We start from the raw sequence: 23,086 nt of genomic DNA, 5'->3' as shown, positions 1-23,086 counted from the left end.
AAGAGTAAAAAGTGAGTATAGTGGGAGGGGTGGCACATTCTGCAGAGGGACATCAGTACATGCAGCCTGAGGAGAATCTTACGCTCCTCTGTGTATATTTTATTCCTCGGTTTCTCTAAAGGAAGCATGACTTCATAAAACTTTCCCTGCGAGCGACACTTAAACACCTGCACCAAAATAATTCGGGCGAAGCCGGGTATATCGGCCAGTACGAAAAAACTGCATGTACAGGCTCAGAGATGGCAGCTGGCCATTCCTTACACACGTGGATGTCGCTTGGCTGTTTCCATTGGCCACAGACATTGAATGAAGCGGCAGGGGGTGCAGGCCTGACCACCATTCCTCTCAAACTCTCGCTCTGGTCGCAGACACTTATCACCTGTCTCGTAGTTAAGGATGTGTTCTATGACATTCATGCAAGTTATTATAGACACCTGCAGTCACCAACCTCCAGTGAGACAATTTTGGACAGGGACTGTGGGTGTTCGAGTTACTCTTAGACCTGCTATCTGGGCGTCGTCCTAATTTTAACACAGGGCTGTGATACTCTAAGTGCTAGCAGGTAAATTCGGATTTGCCCCTTATTGTGGTAAATAAATCGATAGTAGCAGGATGAACGCCCCAAAAGAGCAACCTTACGTACCGCACTCAAACCTGTCCTTTATTCTAGCACTTAATCCCTATAAGAGTATGTTCACACATAGCAGAAAATCTTCACCAAAATCTGCCTAGTTTTCGCTCCGGCATCCGCACCGTTGATGTGGATTTTGCTGCGGATCCGCAGGAGACTTCACCCCCTTCTTTTGAAAGTGTGAAATCAGCTGCAGATCCACACCAGAATCTGCATCTAAATCCGTGGCTGCCTGCTACTGACTTAGACACAGATCCGCGCGTGGCTTTATGCTTGTCAGTGGGCAAAACCACCATGCGAAATTCGGACGCGTAAATCGCATTTCCTCATGAAGCACGGACGTATAACTTCTCGATTCAGAAACTCGTAGAAACACAATGTTCTGCATCTGATTTCTGCACGCAGACTTTGCCTATGGCCAGAGCTCAGTCCTTGCACAACGCCAGGAAATCACAGACTTTGTTGCCGTTTTTAAAGGCAGAATTTGCGCAGACAGTTCTGCGGCAAATTCCACCATTGAGAACCTCCTACGTGTTTCAGCAGCTCACCAAGGAGAGAGAACTGGCAGTGTAGTACCTGGATGATTTGTAAATGGCAGCTGCAACATTTCACTCTGACAGATATTGTTTTGTCCGGCTGCCCGGGCCCCCTCAGTTGTAGGCTTAATAACAGTGACCGTTGCTATTTAGGGGTCACCCTTAAAGGGGTATTTCGGTTACTGCATATTCTTTCAAGCTTCCACTTTTTTAGGTGAAAATGGATATATTAATGGGGGTCCAACTGTTGGGACCCTCACCAATGGCCAGAATAGGGGTCCCGGAGTTTGTGTGGCCACTGCTATATTCCCTCGGGAAGCTTTGGGAACCCCATTCTGGCTCCCACCGATCTGTCTATTTTCAGTGGATGGGTGAAAACTTGAAAAAAACATCTAGTAACTGGAATACACCTTCAACTCGGCACCCTTGTAGAGTGACGCCATTCCTGAGTCTTCTGAGCACGATTCACTCATTGTCACTATGTAGACCTTTGACAGTTTCCCCCTCTGCTTGGCACACGGGTACCGTTCTCATGCTCGCTGTCTACCGGAGAAGATAGGCAGCGATTTAGTATATTAGCAGTCGCCGGTGGTGACAGCATCAGCCGGTCGTCATTGCTTCCTAGTCAGCTGGATATTGACAACCGCAGGCAGCCATTGTGTATTTTAGGAGTATAGATGTGATATGCTATGATGTTTTACTGCCCCGCTCGGTAGGTGCTAGCTGGATAATAAGGAGATCACATGTATCTTGTGGCTCGTTCATGAGTCTGGACATTGAGACAACTAAGCTGATCGCCGAGAGCGCAATCAAGATTACGAATGCTTCTTATGCACATTTGTTATTAAGATGTCAATGTTCCAATTAGACTGGCAGCTCACTGCAGACCCATGAACATTGGAGTCATATGGGTGAAAGATGCCCCAACGCCTTCAAGTGAATTTGTCAGCAGGCTCATAAGACTTGACTTGGAACTGCGCTCCGAATCGTGGAGGTGGGTCGTGCCTGCTGCATGCAGAGGGACAGATCTCTTCGTATACACAAAAGGGGAGAAAGCTGTCGATCTGTATGCTGTGGGTACGAAGAAGCTGGCATGACCCGTCTCTATGACTGAGCTCGGCCCCGAGTCAGACTTCACGAACCTGGCGAGAGAATCCCTTTTATTTCTTCAAGGTTCTCCGTGTGATCTTTCTATGTTGATGCTTACCACGGTCCAAGATTCACTGAATTGCTTAAGAAGAGTTGTGGAATGACCGAATGAATTCTATTGCTTCCACTGACCTTCTTGTTTTCCACTTTCTAACTTCTTAAGGATGAGAAATGGAGTAAGGAGTTTGATCCTAAACTCCAAACGCTGCTTAGTGACTTGGAGGCCGGGCTGGGTAGTGTGTTGCGGAGGACTGCTACCGGTAGGGGGAGCTCTAAGACCGGAGCACAAGATGACCTGCAAGGTAAGTTGCGATTTTTAAATATAATTGAAGAAGTGATTTGTATCCATTTTATGAAGACACTGTGACGAGGGTGGTTAGGTTACTTTACCTGATGCCTGCTGTATCATTAGCTATCGTTAGCAAGATGCAATAGCCAAAATTGCAGAAATACCTACAAAACATTCACTGCAAAGATCATGTTTTATTCCAACGTGTTTGAAGTCGCACCGCAGAAAATCCTGCTTTGTGGAAAATGGCGTTTGTTGGAATTAAGTCACTATAATGTAATATGGCTCCACTTTAGCGTCATGACTTCCATTTACAATGAAGCCATAACGGCTGTTCTGTATTTGTTTTGAAGTCTGTCCCGAAGAATCGTGCTTGATCTATTCCCTTATAGTGAGGTCCGTTTGTGTTTCGGTACTTTTATGGCAAGAGGAGCTCCGAGGACTCCTCCATTCTTACTGTTAAAAGTTTCAGAACTCTTACCGAAAAGTGCATAATACAGATGTGAACACCTGCTATGGGGGATGAAGATGTTAAAGGATTCTGTCATCGGGTCCACGAAGTTCGAGGTGGGCCCTGCTGGCCTTGGAGGTGGGCCCTGCTGGCCTCCTCCCCTGTATCATGCAGACTGTGTATAGAGAGAGCGCTGTCACTCTCCATGCTGCCGGTTAGGAGAGGCAGATGTGGCCCGTCTCTGGGACTCTCAGCTCAGAGTTAATCGTCATGAACCTGCTGGCAGAATCCCTTTAATTGCTCTCTTCAATATAATTAAAGGGGTTGTCCCGCGAAACAAAGTTGGGGTATACACTTCTGTATGGCCATATTAATGCATTTTGTAATGTACATCGTGCATTAAATATGAGCCATACAGAAGTTATTCACTTACCTGTTCCGTTGCTAGCGTCCTCGTCTCCATGGTGCCGTCTAATCTTCAGCGTCTAATCGCCCGATTAGACGCGCTTGCGCAGTCCGGTCTTCTCCCTTCTGAATGGGGCCGCTCGTGCCAGAGAGCGGCTCCTCGTAGCTCCGCCCCGTCACGTGTGCCGATTCCAGCCAATCAGGAGGCTGGAATCGGCAATGGACCGCACAGAAGACCTGCGGTCCACCGAGCGTGAAGATCCCGGCGGCCATCTTCACAAGGTAAGTAAGAAGTCACCGGAGCGCGGGGATTCGGGTAAGTACTACCCTTTTTTTTTTTTTTTATCCCTGCATCGGGTTTGTCTCGCGCCGAACGGGGGGGGGCTATTGAAAAAAAAAAAACCCCGTTTCGGTGCGGGACAACCCCTTTAACTATTCTGATGCAGTCAACAAAGTATTACAGTTTAGCATTTTGTATTGCAGGAATTCTAACTCCTTCTGATGAATTTCAGTTCTGGGCTGAAATTGCAGAAAGCCGGAATAAGCCTGGCATCCGAGAGAGGGCGGTTCATTTCTTAAGCTTGTTTCAAGCGATTGAAAAAGTGAGCATATATTCTTCTTCATAGCGTGTCGGTCCGGTCACATGAGATGATTTGGTAAACCAGCAACACATTAGTCCTACAACAGCAACAGACTTACATGCAAATAGTTTTCTTGTCCGTGTCATTGGGGGACACAGCAGACCGTGGGTATAGCTGCTGCCACTAGGAGGCGGGCAAGTCAGTTCTTGCCTAGTGTCCGTAGGAGGCAGACCGCCTCATCTGCCAGTCTTCTGTCCTCCCTTCAAGTGTTCAGTTTTCCTCAATAAATAGTCCTTTTGCTCTGATATTGTAATCCCTTACTAATATCAACATTACAATCACACAGAGAAAGTTTCATTCCATTCCAACAACTCCTTCTGGGTGTTTGATTTTTATTTATTTTTTGATGATGAGTATAATTTGGACTTTTACGAACATGGCGATACCAATTATGTGTTTTGGGTTTTTTTTGTTTTTTTTTCTTCTTTTTATTCACATTTTTTAATGGTAAAAGGGGCAGTTTGCACTTTTTAAAAGTATTTTTTATTCTTTTCATATTTTTTTTAAAAAAAAGGTATTCACATTTTTTATACTTCTTTTGTAGTTCCACTAAGAGACTTGATCACTTGGTTGTTTGTACTTCTGTAGTGCAGCATATAGTACCTTTGATTAAGGCTATATGCAGGGCTTAATGTATATACATGCATGACAGTCTTGGGAACCTTCACTAGGCCCCGGGCTACCATGGCAAACCATTGGCACCCAGTGATCGCGTCTCAGGGAATCTGATGTGGTGACAGAGGTCCCCCCCGCATACTGACTTCCTAGATAACCATTGCATCTAAGCTGATGCCCACCGGGTAGAGAGCGCCCTCAGCTTCCAAGTTTACCTTATACGCCTCCTGCGACTGTATGACTTATTTACGTTATACCTGACACGGTCTGCCTGACTCGCTGCTTGAAAGTGACCCCCCCCCCCTTAACTTGGAGAGGGTGGGTCTGCACATAAAATCAAGGAAAGCGTGAGTAATGGAGGTCCCGGAGAACCCCTTTTAATAGAAATTATTTGATTTTCCTCATATTTCACATTTCTATATGTGATATTAGGTGGATACCAGCGGTTAACTGTTATTGTACAGTATGTCCATGAAACCTAGTGTGATGGTGCAGTAGGGTGGCACAGTGCAGAATGGTAGGACACTTATACTATATGGCTCCACAACTCCTCATTTAATCGTCATTTAAGTATGATAATGATTATCGGAATGTTTGTGACATTTGTGGTACATTCTCAGTTTTACAGAAACCTCGACGCTCTGCCGTTGGCTGAAGTTGTGGAACTTGTAGAAACTACCAGGGAAACAGTAGATGACGTGTGGAAGCAGACGGAGCACGACCCTTATCCGGAGCAACGCATGAAGCATTTGCTGGAGATCATTGGTAGGAAGAGTCAGTGACTTGTTGGCCTATCCTTAGTGTAGACCATCAATATCAAGTCAGTGGGGATCCAGCTCTCAACAACCCCACTGATCAGCTGTTTCAAAGGGCTGCACCGCTCATCCTCTTCATTGTTTTCCAAACACAGCTCCATACTCTCAGTAGTGACTGTGCCTGGTATTGCAGTTTAGCATTGCATCATCTCATGAATGGGGACTATGCTGCAGTACCGGGCACAGCTGCTAACAAATGTACTGAGCTGTCTAGTAAACATTGTATTGTATCTACATAGAACCTCCTCCATTGTGTTCTCTAGGTAATACACTGGGACGCTGTGTCCAGAAGAACCTGGATGAGATGAATCTCTGGACAGACCCATTTCCTGCAGTGAAGGAGAACCTTAGAGCCGGCAGTACTGTGTGTGAGCAGTGGACCGCAGCCTGTGAGCATCTGACCGGCCAGCTTTGGAGACGCTACACTCCTCACCCATGGAAAAATGAGAAATACCTTCCAGAATCTCTTCAGAACCTCGGCAGACGTCTGGAGGAGGTATTGTGTGGTGAATAGTGATACAATGGGTTGTTAAAGGGGCAACGTGATAACCGGACTCCTTTTCTCAGTAGAAGTCGTTCACAACTGTGAAAACATTGCTCGTTGTGTTGTACGCTTGTTTTATCATAGAACGACTGATGACCCTCAACCTTGACTTATAATGGGATGCAGAAGAGGGGTGCAGTCTGCGCAAAAGTGACAGAACCCGAGGGAGGGCTGAATGCAGTATGGATGGGGTCTAATCTATGTGGTCAGCTGATAAGTGGAGAAACAATCTATGGATGGCCACACAAAACCTCTATAGCTTAAAGGGGTTGTCCCGCGATGACAAGTTAAGTTAAACACTTCTGTATGGCCATATACATGCACTTTGTAATATACATCGTGCATGAAATATGTACCATACAGAAGTTATATACTCACTTGTCTGCCGTCTTCGCGCTGTCTCGGCGTCCCCGTCTAATTTCTCCCTCTTCAGTCCTTTTTAGACGCGCTTGCGCAGTCTGTAGTTTCCCACTGTGAACGAGCCGATACAGCTTGCCCGCACGATACAGCTTGCGCAGACGAGCTATCACTTCACGGGAGCGCGCTGGGGCGGCCATTCAGCTCCCGGCCTCCCATAAATAGTGGTGAAGGCGCAGTCAAGCCGATCATCCAGGACCAGCCGCCAGCCAGCCGGGACCAGCAGGATCCTGTGTTAATACAAGCAGGAAAGAATACCGCTGAAAGCTGCTCTTACCTGGGCTTCAGTGTGGTCAAAAGAAGGGAGAAACAGCTGTTTGCTGAATTCACCCGCAGACTCAACCTCCCGCTGTAATGCGCTCTGCCGATCAGCCAATGGGGTGGCTGGATCGGCGTTTCATTCATTAAAATTGCACGCCTCCACTGATGACGTCAGTCACCTGATCACGTGACCGGCGCCTCGGGAGCGCGCATGAAGGGCTCCTGGAAGCGCGGTGCACCGTGGGAAAATTCCCGCGGTGCACCATGGGACTTCACAGGCGCCATCTTAGAGAGAAGAATTTTATAAGTTGATAATTCTTCACATCGGTGAGTAGGAAGCCGTTTAAAAACCGCTTTAAAGTGCTGTTTTATGCCGGGGGGGGGGGGGGGGGGGGGGGGGTGACAGGGGGAATGGGCTACTTTAAAATTTTTATGTTTTGTCACGGGACAACCCCTTTAAATATGTTCTATGGTACATATTCAGATTAATAGATCCCTATATAACAGATGGGGGGAGCTGCACTTTGCATCAGTTTTCCCCACTTTGTTTGAAACTTTAAGGATGCGGCACTTTTTTTTTCCTGTTTTTGGTTTTACCTTCACAATTTCAAAAACTCTTATTTTTCCACTGGTGCAGCTGGCCAGGGCTCATTCTGTATGGGATGCGTTGTTTTTCATTAGTACTATTTAATATACTCTTAGAGTGCAGAATAACTTCTAAGTGGAGTGCAATGAAAAAAACAAACATAATTTTGTCATCTTTGGGGTGGGGGGGTATTTATTTTATAACATATACATTGGAGCAAAAGTGACAATGGTTGTTTAAGGGCTCATTGTTTTTGTGGAATGATCTGTGGTTTCTATTGGTACCGTTTTGGAATACATATGACTTTTTTTGATAGCTTCATATGAAATTTTTTTTGTGAGTTGGTTGGTTAAAAAAACAAACAAAAAAACGCAATTCTGTGTAAAAAAAAAAAAAAAAAAGATGTCCCTCTCTGTGACTATGTTCACTGTACTGGATAAATAATGCGTTATTTTGCTAGGTCAGACTTTTAGGGATGCAGTGATAGAAAATGTTTTTTCTTTCCTTATTATACATACTGGGAAAACTTTTCTTGTAGTAATAAACAACCGCCCCCCCCCCCCTTTTTTTTTTGTATTGCTATTTGGGCGGGTAGTGAGCCGTGGGGGGTACTGCTACACCCCCGCCGCCCCCCTGTGCACGCTCAGACCAGTAAGCAGTTACGCGAGATGAGCGATGCTCGCCCGAGTAACTGCTGTATCCAAGCGTGCTCGCTCATCTCTACTGCTTTTCTCTGACAGTTTTAAGGCACATGGAAAGGTGTTTTCGTGATGGGACATTCCCTTTAACCCTTTCCAATCCACTGTCTGCCCTCTGAAGACATTATGATTTAAGGCTGTATAGCTCTGATATTGGAAGACATCCGTCGGGGTTCTCTTACTGTATATTGCCAGCCTCTCTGCTGTCGGAGCCTATCCAACATGTCACCTCATGCAGTACTGGTTTTAGCCAGCATGTAGTGCTGTTGTATAACAGCAGAAAAAGAGTAAGCCCCCTAGGAAAACCAGGATACAAATAGGATTGGAAAGGGTTAAGCCTTCATTCACCTGATCGTATTATGAAACTGTATGAGAGAACTATATTTTGCACCTAAGATGAGATCACAAACCTTTTCTGCATTCTCCTGTTAAATTCCAGTCCTGTTTTTGGTGTTTTTTTATACAGCCTATAAAACATATATATCACATAGAGCCTAAATACCACAGTGTGAATGAAGCCCAATACTGTCCATAAAATCTAATTGTAGAATATTTCCTTTGGTATCTTGTTTGTCTTTGTAACTCCATTCTTGTCCGAGGCTTTTCCAGGCCACGTTGTGTGACCAATAAAGTGTATTCTGATATCTGTAGGTCTTCACAATAAGGATGATGCAAGAAAAGTTGGTGTACTTTCTGCCCTCGGGTGAAGATCACGCCCAACGCTCTAAGAAATTATTTGAACCCTTTTCTGGATTGAACCCCATTCACTACAACCCGTATACAGAGGTAGTTTGGATTTCTGCTACTACGACAGAGTCTAATACACTCCGCTGTCTCCGATGATACTCATAGTATTGTCCATGTCTTCCAGCCTTTGTGGAGAGCTGCAGTTTCACAGTACGAAAGAATAATTGAACCGGCGGAGGAAAAAATAGCAAGCAAGCTGAAATCTTATTTCTCTGATATACACGACAGTCCACAACAGGTATGTGCAAGAATTGACTTGTATTACTATATTATCTCGTCCCGTGTAAACGCTCCCCGCTCAGTGCTTCCCATAGGAGGTGAAGTTCTGAGCAAGAAGCGGACGAGAAGCCCACGATCCAGCGAGAAGTCTTTCTGTGTAAACACTCTGCACAAGCCCTGATGATCTTAGCGGTGACACCAGCTCTCATGCAGTTGTTTAAATGACTGTCGGCCTTTGTAAAAGGACCATTAGTTACTGTTTATGGACAGTTTGTGTGGGATGGGATTCATAGAGGTTTAAATACCCAAAAATGCATGATTGCCAAGACTTTCGTATATGGTCCTGGGCTGGTTATGGTTCTTGCATATGTGTTGTTATTTACCTTGAACTATACTTCTATTTCTGTCTTATATTCCAGCTGCTACAAGCTTTCCAGAGACACAAAGAGCTGGTGAAAAGGCCCAATATAAGGAAACGTCTAATTCTAGAACGGGAAACCTTGCTGGCCAGACTTGGGGACTACATAAGAGGTAATGGTGGTGTGAGACCTTAGTGTTATGTTTGTGGAGTAGGGGACAGTAAGGGTCACTCTCTACTCCCAGAGATAAGCCTAGCCTTTCTATCTATCTATCTATCTATCTATACATGAAAACCCTCACTGACTGACTCACCACTAATTCTCCAACTTCCCGATGTCGTAGAAACATGAAATTTGGCACGAGTATTGATTATGTCCAAAATAGGAAAAGTAAAGGGGTCCCAACTCGATTATTCAATTCTCGCGCAAAAGAATGTGTCCAAATTTTACGTACGGAATCTAATTCTCTCACTTCCCAATGTCAAAGAAATTTGACACAAGCATTGATTATGTCATAAATAGGAAAAGCTAATGGGTCCCAACTTGATTATTCAATTCTCGTCCAAATTTTACGTACGGAATCTAATTCTCTCACTTCCTGATGTAATTTTATATAAAGGAAATGTCGCATGGTTACCTCCCCGTGGTGTTTCCTGGGTAACGCAGAGAACTATGCAAAATGGTGAACATATGTTTTTCCGATATCTCTAAAGTAAGCACGACTTTATAAGATTTTCCGTGTGAACACCAGATAAACACCAGTACCAAATTAACTCGGGCGAAGCCGGGTATATCAGCTAGTTAATTCTATAAGCAGGAGATAATTGTGAGTTCCTAGTATGAAAAAGAAAAGCATATTCTTATGGTGAATTCAAGGTAGCGTCACCACTAATCACTAAAGCAACAATGCTTAATAATGTTATTTTCCTCTATGTAAAATCAATCTTTTATAAAGTGATTGCATGTTGTTGGGAGTTGCAATCCTTTTATGATCGGTGAGGATCCGAACTCTGGACCCTGAGGATGAAGGACCCATAATGCTTGTTTAGTATTATGTCCCCTTCTAAGTTTTACCCTACACAGTGCCACTCCTGGCCCCCAGGCTGTGCAGGGAACTTCAGCACGTCCACATTTCTATCATTTAAAAAGCCAGACCTCCCTGACTGCTTCCTTAAAGATTGTGCATAAAGTTCATAAAGTGCTCTGCCTGATTATTGAGCCAACTGTGCGGCTGTTCATGGCTTCGCAGTCTTCTCTCCTTGTCCTGAGCTTATCTGTCTGACTGCAAGCCAGTAGGAGAAGCTGAATGCGATGTCCAGGTTGCTGTCATGAGGAGAACTGCAGCAATTCATAGCACTTGGTTCTCTCTCTCCCTGTCCGACAATGGTCTGTATGAAGAGTAAATATGTGTGGCAGCACCAATACGGTGCAGTAAAAACTCAAATACTTTATTCCTCCATGACCAAGTTTAAAAGGCCACGTTTTGTCCACCCAGAGTCTTTGTCAAGGGGCTCGTGTTCTGCTTTCCTACAGGAAGGTAAGTAGGACCACCAGCAGATTAGGTGATAATTGGATGCTAGAACAACATGTACCCAACATTTTGGTGCTACATGTAATAAGAAAATAACTAGTAAACATAATTTCAGCGATTGCATAGCATTGGATTTTGCATTTGTGTTGGGGTGTATTTACACAGGCGATTTCCCCCCCCCCCCCCCCCCCCAATCCCTCATGCAGTTGCATGGCGTGCGATGTGAATGCAAATTAGCTTTTTTTTCGTATTGGAACAACATGCGATTTTCATTCTCTTGAGAACTGCAAGTGCTGTGATGCAAATCCTAAAACACATCGCACTCGCATAAAAACCGCACCTTTGCAAGTACGATATAAGTCCAGGTTTTTCAGACCAATATCGTACTCATGCGCAAGTCTCCCTTGTAAACGCGGCCTTATGTTAGAGGAACTGCACTTTTTATAATGCACAGAATATTCAGTTCTAAGCATTTATTCTGCACATTTTTCCTATTTGACTGCCGAGGCAGCCATGAGATATAACACGTTGTCCCCTATTTTTGGTTGGGTGTGTCTTCTATTCTGAGAGGCATCGTTCTCCACTGGGGATTTGCCTATTTTATGAATCATGCAGATCGTTCCTTAATATCTTGCTTCGTTTCATGGCTTTTACAGAAGTCATTTGTGTTGTGAAGCTATTATGTAAATAAGTCAACTGATGCTGAAATTGTCTTCATCGTGTGGCTTCATTTTGTATAGTTTTTACAATTTGTGGTTGTTTTAAAGGAGATGTCCCGAGGCAGCAAGTGGGTCTATACACTTCTGCATGGCCATAATAATGCACTTTGTAATGTACATTGTGCATTAATTATGAGCCATACAGAAGTTATAAAAAGTTTTATACTTACCTGCTCCGTTGCTGGCGTCCTCGTCTCCATGGTGCCGACTAATTTTTGGCCTCCGATGGCCAAATTAGCCGCGCTTGCGCAGTCCGGGTCTTCAGCAGTCTTCTATGGAGCCGCTCGTGCCAGAGAGCGGCTCCGTGTAGCTCCGCCCCGTCACGTGCCGATTCCAGCCAATCAGGAGGCTGGAATCGGCAGTGGACCGCACAGAAGAGCTGCGGTCCACGAAGACAGAGGATCCCGGCGGCCATCTTCAGCAGGTGAGTATTAAGACGCCGGACCGCCGGGATTCAGGTAAGCGCTGTGCGGGTGGTTTTTTTAACCCCTGCATCGGGGTTGTCTCGCGCCGAACGGGGGGGGGGTTTAAAAAAAAAAAAACCCGTTTCGGCGCGGGACATCTCCTTTAATGAAAATCCTTACATTTCTGTCATACCTAGACATCCGGTCCGACTTTGAAGCGCGCTGCCATGGCTCTCCCGGAGAATCCTCTGGACCCCTCACTGGCAAAAACCTGCCTGAGGTAGTAAATAATATTGTGTGGGTTCGCCAACTCCAGCTGAAGGTGAGTACTGGACATAACAATAGCTTTTCAATGTTTTATATGTACCGCAAAAGTGTTCTATTAGTAAAAACCTAACTCTCATATGGCTAAGTTCACAAAATATATATATATTTTTTATTATGGCTCGCAGAAAGGCGTTTTCCGTGATTGAGGTTCTACAGGCTTAAATCCTAATGTCAGAAGAGTTAACCCTTTCCAATCCACTGTCTGATGTCTAAAGACATTCTGATTGAAGGCTGCACAACTCCGATGTCGGTAGACCTTCGGCAGCTTATTCTTACTGTAGATTACTGGCCAGTCTGTTGTCTGGGGACACTCCAGCATGTCACATACCGCAGTGCTGGCTCTAGCCAGCAGATGGCGCCATTGTATAATGACAGAAAGAGAGAGCCCCCTAGGAAACCCTGAATCCAAAATTGGATTGCAAAGGGTTAAATGGAAGTCATCACAATATCATTTACAGATACGCCCCAGGCAATACTTTTACACTTTGTTATACCTAGTACAGGGCCGAAGGAAAAAGAGGGTGTATGCCATGAGGATTTGGAGCACACCGGTCACCCTGGAGTGTTCCTTTATTGAAGTACATTGTACTACTTCTACTTTTACATAGCACAGGCACTTGTATGACTGCATACTCTCCAATTAAGACCTTTCTGTCTCTTGTCTGAATAAAGGTGGAGGATTCTGTGAAGATAGCTGAGACTCTTCTGTCAGATCTCTCAGGGTTTCAAGCCTTTCACAAAGATGCCAGAGAACAACTGGAACAGTTCAAAGAATACGAGCAGGAACAGTTTAGTGAGTGGTCAAGAGAAATTCAGTCCGGTTTATCAGATCCTAAATCAGGATTTTGGTAAGTATTCTGTACTTTGCTTTCCCTTTTTATGGTATTTCCCCTTTATCGTGTTACCGTACTATAACGAGGCCCCGTAAGTGTACTGTCACAGGGCTGAGCTGAGAGTAGGAAACTGTTACCACCAGTCTATGGATGATGTGGAATTTAAACAGTAAGTGTGCTAGAATTAGTTTTTTATCCTAACTTATTACAGTCTTCCGGCAGGGGGAGGGGAGTATGCTGACTATATGGTTTCTCTACCGTCTCTTTCCGCCCTCCGTGTATCTGGTGATCTTGTGACCTGGGTGGGGGGGGGTTTAGCGCATTTGCGTTTACTTTTTGAAGGGGGTTCATGGTTGATTCTCTGGGCTGTGCCATGCTTGTGGAGAGTTCCAACCACTTTTTTAGGACTGGTGATCGTTCTGATCACTTCCGGTACCCGCGACCACACTATGCGATACCCTTCCAGTGTGCTACACTGCTTTGGCCGACTACTCATAAGCGGGAGGTGTATTGGTGTGAGGAATGCGCTCGATGCTGATAGGTGTTTGTATCTGGCTTCCATGCAGTTGGTCGAAACCCACTTCTGGGAGTGGGATATCTGCTTCTAGCAATTGGTCCCATCTCCATTTTCTCAACTGGTCGGGGGGAAGCACCTCCTAGATCCAGGAAAAACCTGCCCTTAGCAGCTGCTTCACCCTAGCCCACCTGTAACTCTCACCCTGCCGCTAGCACATTGGGCACACATTGCAGTTAGGCATTTTTTCGTTTGCACTTACAACTACAATGTTGGATTCTAGTGGGAAACCCAGGAAACGAAGCTTGGCTATTGTGACACCCTTTTAATGCTGGAGCTCCAAGCTGGAGTCTCTTTTTGCACTAACTGCCTGCTTTCTATACCAACCAATGAACTTACTCCAGGGACATCAACCACCATACCCCTTCAGGGCTCTGAAGCCGAATAGGAACCCTCCCTCTATGTGCTAGTTTCGGACCTTATGAAAGCCCCCATGTCCATTGTGCAGTTGCTGGGCAGGACATCCTACTGGAACACATGCATGACAGGACCTTAAAACGACAATGGTCCCCAAGGTCGCACGGTCCTACACCGTTGCTTTCTTCTTCCGCCTTGCCTACTTCCCTAGATGAGGCGCAGTCTTTCAAAGTCTCCGCCATGGTAGACACTCTGATAGAGGCAGCTAAAGAGCCGCTCCACATACATCCTCTGACAACACAGACTCCTTCCCCTTCTGGCGTCCAAGATGTTTGCATAAGACATTCCCCCAAATAAAATCACAGAAAAATGACCATATACTTACTGATATATTGATATATATAATATATAGGTATATACACCACTTATCCCTCAATATGCAGCCAGCCAGAATGCCAAATGGAGGAGCAGATAACACCTGTGAAAGGGCATTGATGAGCAGTCACTCACAAACCCTCCTTATATTGAGGGGGGCGGTTACTTAGTGCTTATTCCTGCACACAAGAGTAAATACAGGGTGTCAGTTCACGTGGTACATGTAGTGCACCATGCAGGCTTACAACCTATTAACGCAATATTTCAATTCACAGCGTATAAGGTCAGTCAGGGTCTTACACCATTTGTATGTGTGCCAGGGTTCGTCAATGATTTGCCAGTGGAAGAACTAGCAGATGGCAACTGCAAGACTTTTATATATTGCGAGGAAATTGATAGCGCAACTGGTTGAATGAGGCGCCCCCCCGCCCCCCCCCCCCCCTCCCAATAGGGGAGTTCAAAGACGAAACTAACAGATTGCTACAATGGGGAAAAAACAATTATATCTTAATTGAAAATCTGGTCATAAATACTATAAAAATATGGGGAAATACCCTGAGTTAGCAAACTGAATCCACTTATTAATATCCCAGTGCGTCGCGGTGGAGAAATCAGGCTTGATTGTGAATTGTGTTCATACTTGCAGTGTAATACGACCACTTTTGTTTCTTCTGTAATACCCTGTATTGATATATGATACGGACATCCAGATAGAGATAACAAATGGGACACAATCTGACTTTGTGGTCTGCACTCATTTCTGGAGACTACAGGAACACAGAATTAGAACAAGGGAACAAAAGGCTGGCTACATCAAAAATGTACAATGCAGCTTGGGAATGGTGAGGGGGTGATGATTGGCACTACAAGGTGAGAAAAGACTAGTTATGGACTTTGTGACTTAGTTAACATGGGGTGGCTGTAGATGGTCTGCAGGACGTATATATGAGAGAGACTTGGGTGAGTGGGGGTACTTTTGGTAAATTATGTTTGTTTACTTAAAAAAATAGCAAAATATATCTATTAAAAAAACTATTTAATAAAAAAAAGTGGTTTTCCTCACCATCAATGGATGCTTCAGTGTCTTGCCTTTCCAAACCTTGCCCCTAGCAGATGCCTCACCTTTTTAAGGACTGGCAAGATCAACGGCTGGAATCCTTTACTAAGTTATTTTTTGAGGTTACCGGGTCGACCCTCCGCCTTCTCTTCACCACAATCCTGGGTTCGTAGGGCCACATCTGAGTGGGCGAAACAATTGTGCTGTGGCATACTATCCGATGTCCCTCTGTGAGGTGTTCCTCTGTGAGGCTTCCCTGGATGCTGCCAGGCTTCTTGCACTTTCCTCCACACTCTCTGTTGCTATTTGCCGAACTTTGTGGCTAAAGTGTTGGTCCTCGGACATCACCTCTAAAAAGTCTCTAACGAATCTCCCCTTTTCCCCGTTAAGGGAATTCTCCTCTTCGTCAGCCGCTTTGACAATATTATTTCTGAGGCGACAAGTTGAAAAAGCTCTCACCTCCCAAGTCCTCTTTGGCATGAAGGGCAGTCCCCAACCCAGTCATCCAGGGTGTGGGGGCCGTCTCCTGGACGTTTGATTCACTCACATCCAAGATTCCTGGGTGCATGAAATCGTCTCTTTGGGGCATTCTAAAGATTTTCATTCTGCTCCCCCAGAAAGTATTTTTTCTTTGCTTCTTCACCACCATCTGATCCAGACAAACTCTCCCAGTACCTTTTGAATCATTCAATGAACCAAGGCATCATTGACTCTATTGCTCCTCAGGAAGATTTACCAGATTTCACTCCAACCTTGTCTTTGTTCCCAAAAAGGTCTGTTATTTTCGTATGGAATCCTTTAGAGTGGTGATTGCCTCTATGGATCAAGGTGAATGGCTGTCGTTGATAGACAGGAAGAATGCCTACCTCCACATCACAATTCTACAGTTCTACCAGAGCTTTCTTCATTTTGCAGTTCAGTCGAATCACTTCCAGTTCACCATTCTTGCCATTCGGCCTAGCAACAGCTCCCCTAGTGTTCACAAAAGCACTGTCAGCTATTGTGCCGCTTCTTTATTCTCGGGGGATCATGGCAATCCATTACCTGGATGACCTACTGATCAAGGCTCTGTCCCTGAAGGCCCACAAGGACAGATTCACAAAAGCGCATTTTGGGTGGTTCATCAATCCTCCATAGTCCAACTTGGCCTCATCACATCAGCTCACTTTTCTTTGCTTATTCTTCAACACCGTTCAGGTAAAGGTACATCATCCGAAAGGCAAGCTCGCGCTTCTCCAGTGATGTGTCCACCTTTTGTGGTCACGGACTCCAAATTCCATCCGCCAGGGCATGCAGGTCCTAGGGTTCATAGTAGCCACTCCCCGTATGCGCATCATCCTATCCAGCTGAAACCGATTGCGCGAGTCCCTGTATATTGACCCTTGGTCCTCTCCCAGTGGGTCCGTCGCTCACTTAATTGGTGGTTATCATCCCAGCCTCTCTCAGAGGAGGTCTTTCCTTCCCCTTCCCTGGAAAGTGATGACCACAGACGCCAGTCTCTTAGGCTGGGAGGGGAAATCCTCGTCAGTCTAACAGTGCAGGGACAGTGGTTCAACTTAGAACCTTCCTTCCATATCAACATACTGGAACTCAGAGCCACCTGCCTGTCTCGGGCCCATTGGTCCCAAATTTTGGCTGGTCATCCAATCCGTGTTCAAACGGACAGCATGATGGCTGTTGTGTACATAAACCACCAAGGTGGCACAAGAAGCACAATGGTGATGTAGGTGGCTGCCAAAATCTCCACTAGGCAGACCCATCTGTCCCAGCCATCTCAGTCATTTACATTTCGGTGGACATTTCGGTGGACAGTTGGAGTGGAAAATTGGATGGTGGACTTCCTCAGCCGGAAAACAGTAGACCCCAGGAGAGTGAGCACTACACAAGGAATTGTTTACAGATGTATGTGCCAAATGAAGCATGCTGGACATGGATCTGATGGCATCCAGGCTCAACAGTCGGCTCCCTCTCTTTGTGTTGTGTTAGGGTCCTGCGATCTGCAAGCATTGGTGGTGGATGACCTTGTGATCCTATGAAACCAGTTCTCCTTCCTGTACACCTTTCCACCAATGCCTCTGGGTGCCCCATTGATCCTTATAGCGCCAGACTCGCCATGCTGTCCTTGGTATGCCAATCTTGTGTCCCTACTGGTCGACATGCCCTGGTTTCTGCCACCCAGGAAGGATCTGCTGTTGTAGAGTTCAACACTTCACTCGAATTTGCATACTCTGTTTGACGGTGTTATTGTTGAATCCGCAGTCTTGAAAGTGTAAGGGTTCGTGGACCTCATGGTCTAGACTATGCTCAGGGCCAGGAAACCACCGTCCTCTTGCATCTACCATAGGGTGTGCAAGTCCTTCTTCAGATGACTCAGCATCATCATCTCTAACTCGTGCATTTTTATGTCCCCAGAATCCTTTCCTTCCTCCAAGCCATTGATATGGGCTTGAGCCTCAGCTCTTTAAAGTTTTCGCACTATCATTCCTTTTTCCAATGCCCACTGGTTTCCAAATCCACGGTCCGTACATTTTTTTTCAGGGAGTGGTACATGCTGCCCCTCCTTAGATCTCCTAACAGCCCCTTGGGAACTCAATTTGGTCTGGGAAGTATTGCAATTGTCTCCCTTTGAGCTAAGGCATGACATTTCCCACCATTTGCTATCCTGGAAAGTTGCCTTTCTGGCAGCCATTACTTCTACGTGCCGCATTTTAGAGCTCGCTACATTATCATGCAGATCTCTCTTTTTGGTGCTTCATCAGGACCAGGCGATCCTCCACCCTGTTCTATCCTTTCTGCCCAAGGTGGTTTCATACTTTTACCTCAGCGAGGATATCATTCTGCCCTCCTTCTGCCTGGAGCCTTTACACCCTATGGAACATCATCTGTACAAGCTTGACATCGTCATCCAAGTGGTGCGAATCTACCTTTTTTTTCGCACGGAACACTTCAGCCATTTGGATTCTTTGTCCCTCATCCTGGATGGCCCTTGTCGAGGTCTGGCAGCCTCTAAGTCCACCATATCACATTGGTTCAGGTTGGCAATCCCGGAAGCCTGACGTGCCAAGAGCAGGACTCTGCCTATTTGGGTCATGGCTCGCTGCACACGTGCTGTGGATGCATCCTGGACTGGAGTCCCATAATACCTCTGCTTCTGGGTTTGCAAGACTGCGATCTATGCTTTATACACTCCCTAAATTTTACAGGGTGCATGCTTCTGTATCTTCTAATGCTGCTTTTGGTTGCAGGATTCTGAAGGCGGCAGTACCTTGAGAAGCTTTCCTCGTATTTCAGACCCCCCCCCCCCCTAGCGGAATGCTTTTGAACATCCAAAGGTCTTTGCTTTGTCCCCCCAATGACACAACCGAGAAATCAGGATTTTGTGTTGCCCACTGTAAAATCCTTTTTGCGTAGTGTCTGCCTCCTAGCGGCAGGAGCTTTACCCAAAATCTTTGTTTTGTCCTAAAACAATTTTATTATGAATAACAGAAAATCCTATTTTTTAATCTTCTGATTTTGTAATATTTCCTTCAAAGATACAGAATCAGATGGCGGATGCAATTTCTGTCATACAAACTGTGCAACACGTTGCTTTCTATTGAAACTTCAGTCACTTGAATATGTATACAATGTTGACGTGTGGCCCTAGCTAAACTCAGAGCTTTCTCCACTTGTTTGTATGTGCCATACAGTCTAGTAAATAACGAGGATCATGTTGAAGTCTTTTTAATATTAGCACATAGCAACTACATGGTTTTCATACTGTAATGTTGTTGCCTTTTCCTTTCTGAAATCGAATCCTAAGTACTTTTATTGATTCTCTGCAGCATACAGCCAAACAGCCAGGTCATGGAACTGGACCACTCCAACGGGGCGCTGAAAATCCACTATTCTGATCGGCTGGTTACTCTGCTGCGTGAGGTCCGCCAGTTGTCAGCACTTGGACTAGGAATTCCTATTAAAATTCAGCAAGCTGCCAAAACGGCACAGATGTTCTACAAGCAAGCTATGATTCTTAAGCAGGTGGGCTGTAACCCTTACATTGGTCTTCCCCTATAGTCAGGATCATTTCTTCTCTATCATTTATTCATTCCAAAGCTTCTTGGTTTCTTAAATAGCTACTTTTCATGTTGGTGTTATTAAAGCAAGTACTGTTTGCGCTGATACCACAGATCAATATGTTCTGTTCATCTGAAGATGCAGTGAAAAAATTGAAAACCTAGTGCATTATGGGAAAAAAAATTCGTCCATGGACACTTGTATGTAAATATGGATACTGGGTGCTGTTACTCTAGGAAATGGCAATGAAAGAAAGGCGAGCTGTGTCAGTAAAGAAAATTCTCTATTGGTGACTGTCCATGGACTTCTTCACCCAGCGGTTATGTGTGGTCAATTAGGGTGGCCCATAGAGATATGGCAAAGGGTAAAGCGGAAGCTATACAGACAGCGTCCCAATTTGTTACATCTGCTAATGGTAATGTTAGGGGAAAGTTTTAGCTTTAAATTCCAACTGCAAGATGGCGCTCAAAGCTGATATATATTATGAGAAATGGCGCCTACACGCAATATTTCCAATTACACAAGCTACAGCATTAATATTAACAATTGCTTTTGCATTAGAACCTCTCTACCGTAACACATTAACTATTGACAATGGCATTTGTCCCGACAATCTACATGTTTGTGCTGTTCTTACAAAAATACCTCCAAATATATGAAAATGGTCAAAATTACGACACAAATCCTTGTCAGTCGGCGCTTAAGGACTGGACAGCAGACTTCTGGGTAATCTGGGTTGGAACAGCCTCGCGATTTGCTTCCACGACTTGAAGCAACAGTTGGTTTTCTTCTTTGTCATTAGTAAAAAGTCTGAAAATTTGTGGTCTTTAAAAGCCCAACCTCGTAGACCTAAGAATCTGAAACTGCCCTAAATATAGGTTTGTTAAAAGGAAAAAATCAGAGGGTGTCTTGTTTTGTAGTTGAAAGTTGAGTTTTTTTTGGGCCACCCTAGTGGCCATCCACACTTTTTTTCCTCCATTTATCAGCTGACAATAAGGATCCACAAAAATTAGACCCCATCCATACTGCCATTCAGCGCTCCATTGGGCTCTGTCAAGGACAGCGCAGCATACACCACTACTCGTTACCCCATTATAAGTCAACGTCGTCTACCAATATTACAATATATAAAAAAACAAAAACAACTGACTCTTCCCACAATAAAAAGCCCTCAGACAGCTCAGTCAACGGAGAAACGAAAGTTTTTGAAAGTTAGGAGGAGAAACCAAATCGAAAAAAAAAAAAAAAAGGTTAAAATGTCTTTATTTTTCTCTTTAAGGTCGCCTATTTCTACAACACAATAGATCAGCAGATGATTCAAAGTCAGAGACCAATGATGCTGAAGTCTGCATTAGCATTTGAGCAGATTATTAAGGTAAGTGTACATTACACAACAGACTTGGATTATTCCCACCTTGTGCACTTATGGCTTATCCATTGGATAGGCCATAAATGTTTGATAGATACCATTGCCTTACAAAACATGCCTGGCGATTTCCGTTTTTCCAAATAGGTGCAGGTCTCGGAGTTGAGAGCATATAGCATATCCTGTGAATATGCCAGGGAATACACCTTTTAAATAGGGCTTGATGGCTCTCTTGACAAATCTATCGTATTAAATGCTTTTCTAAGTATGCAGAAGTGCAGTGAAATGTCTGATCACCAAAAAGTGCAATAAAAAGGTCTTTTAGGGGGTTGTCATCTCAAAGAATATGACCAGTATCCTATTATGTGATTGAACTGAAAATCTGTCACAGGAAGTCTAGTCTAGATAGAGGGTTGCTCTCCTTAAAGAGCTGGCCTTTTGCAGAGGTTTGACTTGTACATCCTATGGTTGTGTTCACATCTGCGTTGTGGCTTTACTTCTAAACAGAAATCCTAATGGAGTATCAGGTTTGTTACTTGACAGATACAACCAGCACCCAACTGACCCCACTGACTTAAAGGGGTTGTCCATACCTCCACTTCTAGACTGGTTCCTACACCAGGTCACATTGTAGGACTCTTTGTGTCCGTCACATCATCAAAGGGGCTGGCTGTTCGGCTCATCCTAATAAATAAGCCAACCCCCTTGATGATGTGACAGGCACAGAGAGAGGGGCAGTGCCTGGTAACCTAGTGTTGAAGTGGGGTCTGGAGCAGGGGCATTACTATAGGGGATATGGTTGCTTCCGGGCCCAGGAACCTTAGGGGGCCCATAAGGCCTCTCCTCTCCATATACTAGGTCTAGTATTATGAATAAAGCATACAATTGGGGGCCCTGTTACAGGTTTTGCATTAGGGCCCAGGAGCTTCAAGTTACTCCTCTGGTCTGAAGGGGAGATTCTGACACTGTGGGTCTTTGTAAAGATTAAGGCTTTCTTGACAACCTCTTTAATGGGTTACAATATGGTGCCCGTTATTTTGACATGTAAAATAGCACTGCGTTGTTCTTCCTGGCATATATCCCAGAATCTGTGATGGCGCCACTCCTGCCATGTAGATGTATGCAGAGCATTAAACAGACATGTGGGGAGAACCAGCAAGTCCTCTTTAACCCCTTAACACTACAGGACGTACACTTACATCCTGGGGGTTTGATGTATGTATGGAGGGGGATCAGGAGTCGATCCCACTCCATACAATGTGGGTGCCGGCTGGTTTTTATAGCAGACACACGCCTGCAACAGCTCCAATAAGCAACGCTGCTGATCAGAGCCATTAACCTTTTTAAATGCCACCGTCCTTTCTGACCAGCATTTAAATGCTCCGATTGATATTTGGGGGTCTTGCTCTGCTTCCCACGATAAGATTGCAGGTTGCCATGCAGATGGGAGCTATCTGAAAGGCCCCAGGGCTGCCATTGCCGATTGCCTATCAAGCCATGCCTGATTGCCTGCCAGATCGCGGTATAATGTAACACTATGGCATTACTCTACACTGCAGGAGCGATCCAAAGCTGAAAGTTCTTTTCCCCTAGTTTTAAAAAGTTTTCCCTTCGTCATCATGACAGCATACACCTGGAGGTTGCTCACCTGCTGACCTGATGGGACAGGAAGAGGCAGAACATAAAAAGCACCTCCCCTCCACCAAACACCAGTGTTTTTCCTGTCCCTTCAGGACAGCAACGGCAGAGCTCCAGCGACGCTGTCCCATGCCGGAGGAGGACTTACCGGCGAAGCGGCGGCGTTTTTCTTCGGGCAGCCCCGGCAACCCCAGTGGGAAGGACCCCATCTGGGCGCTTTCCGGGGACTGCGTGGGCCGGGGTCCAAGTACGGGCTGCCGGCACCACTGCGGCCGTCATTTCAGGCGGCGGCCGCCATCTCCGGTGGGCCTGGGTCCAAGGACGGACTTTCCGGCGCCACCGCGGTCGCCAACCAGGCGGCGACCACCATCTCTGGGTCCCGGCTGTAGCAGGCGGAACACAAGGAGTGTGACGCCAGATGCTCCGCAAGAGGGCATGGCCTCGATGGAGCGCACAAAGGGGGCGTGGCCTGGCGCGGCTTGGCGC

At 45.4% G+C, this 23,086-nt stretch overlaps 1 protein-coding gene across 3 annotated transcripts in view; it reads left to right on the top strand.

The window, feature by feature from the left end:
• The window catches only part of DYNC2H1 (dynein cytoplasmic 2 heavy chain 1), a 413,010-nt gene that overhangs the window by 4,222 nt on the left and 385,702 nt on the right, over positions 1-23,086 (top strand). For all 3 annotated transcript variants that reach the window (XM_066586361.1, XM_066586352.1, XM_066586344.1), the window contains exons 3-13: positions 2,480-2,618; positions 3,945-4,063; positions 5,338-5,482; positions 5,796-6,028; positions 8,690-8,824; positions 8,910-9,023; positions 9,424-9,535; positions 12,215-12,339; positions 13,017-13,192; positions 19,365-19,560; positions 20,876-20,971. In XM_066586361.1, the coding sequence (XP_066442458.1) occupies positions 2,480-2,618; positions 3,945-4,063; positions 5,338-5,482; positions 5,796-6,028; positions 8,690-8,824; positions 8,910-9,023; positions 9,424-9,535; positions 12,215-12,339; positions 13,017-13,192; positions 19,365-19,560; positions 20,876-20,971 (1,590 nt within the window). The remainder of the gene's footprint in view (positions 1-2,479; positions 2,619-3,944; positions 4,064-5,337; positions 5,483-5,795; positions 6,029-8,689; positions 8,825-8,909; positions 9,024-9,423; positions 9,536-12,214; positions 12,340-13,016; positions 13,193-19,364; positions 19,561-20,875; positions 20,972-23,086) is intronic.

The sequence above is a fragment of the Eleutherodactylus coqui genome, chromosome 1 (assembly GCF_035609145.1).
Source record: "Eleutherodactylus coqui strain aEleCoq1 chromosome 1, aEleCoq1.hap1, whole genome shotgun sequence".
Lineage (NCBI taxonomy): Eukaryota > Metazoa > Chordata > Amphibia > Anura > Eleutherodactylidae > Eleutherodactylus > Eleutherodactylus coqui.
The sequence above is the reverse complement of the archived record's forward strand: the minus strand, read 5'-3'. Positions and strand labels throughout refer to the sequence as shown.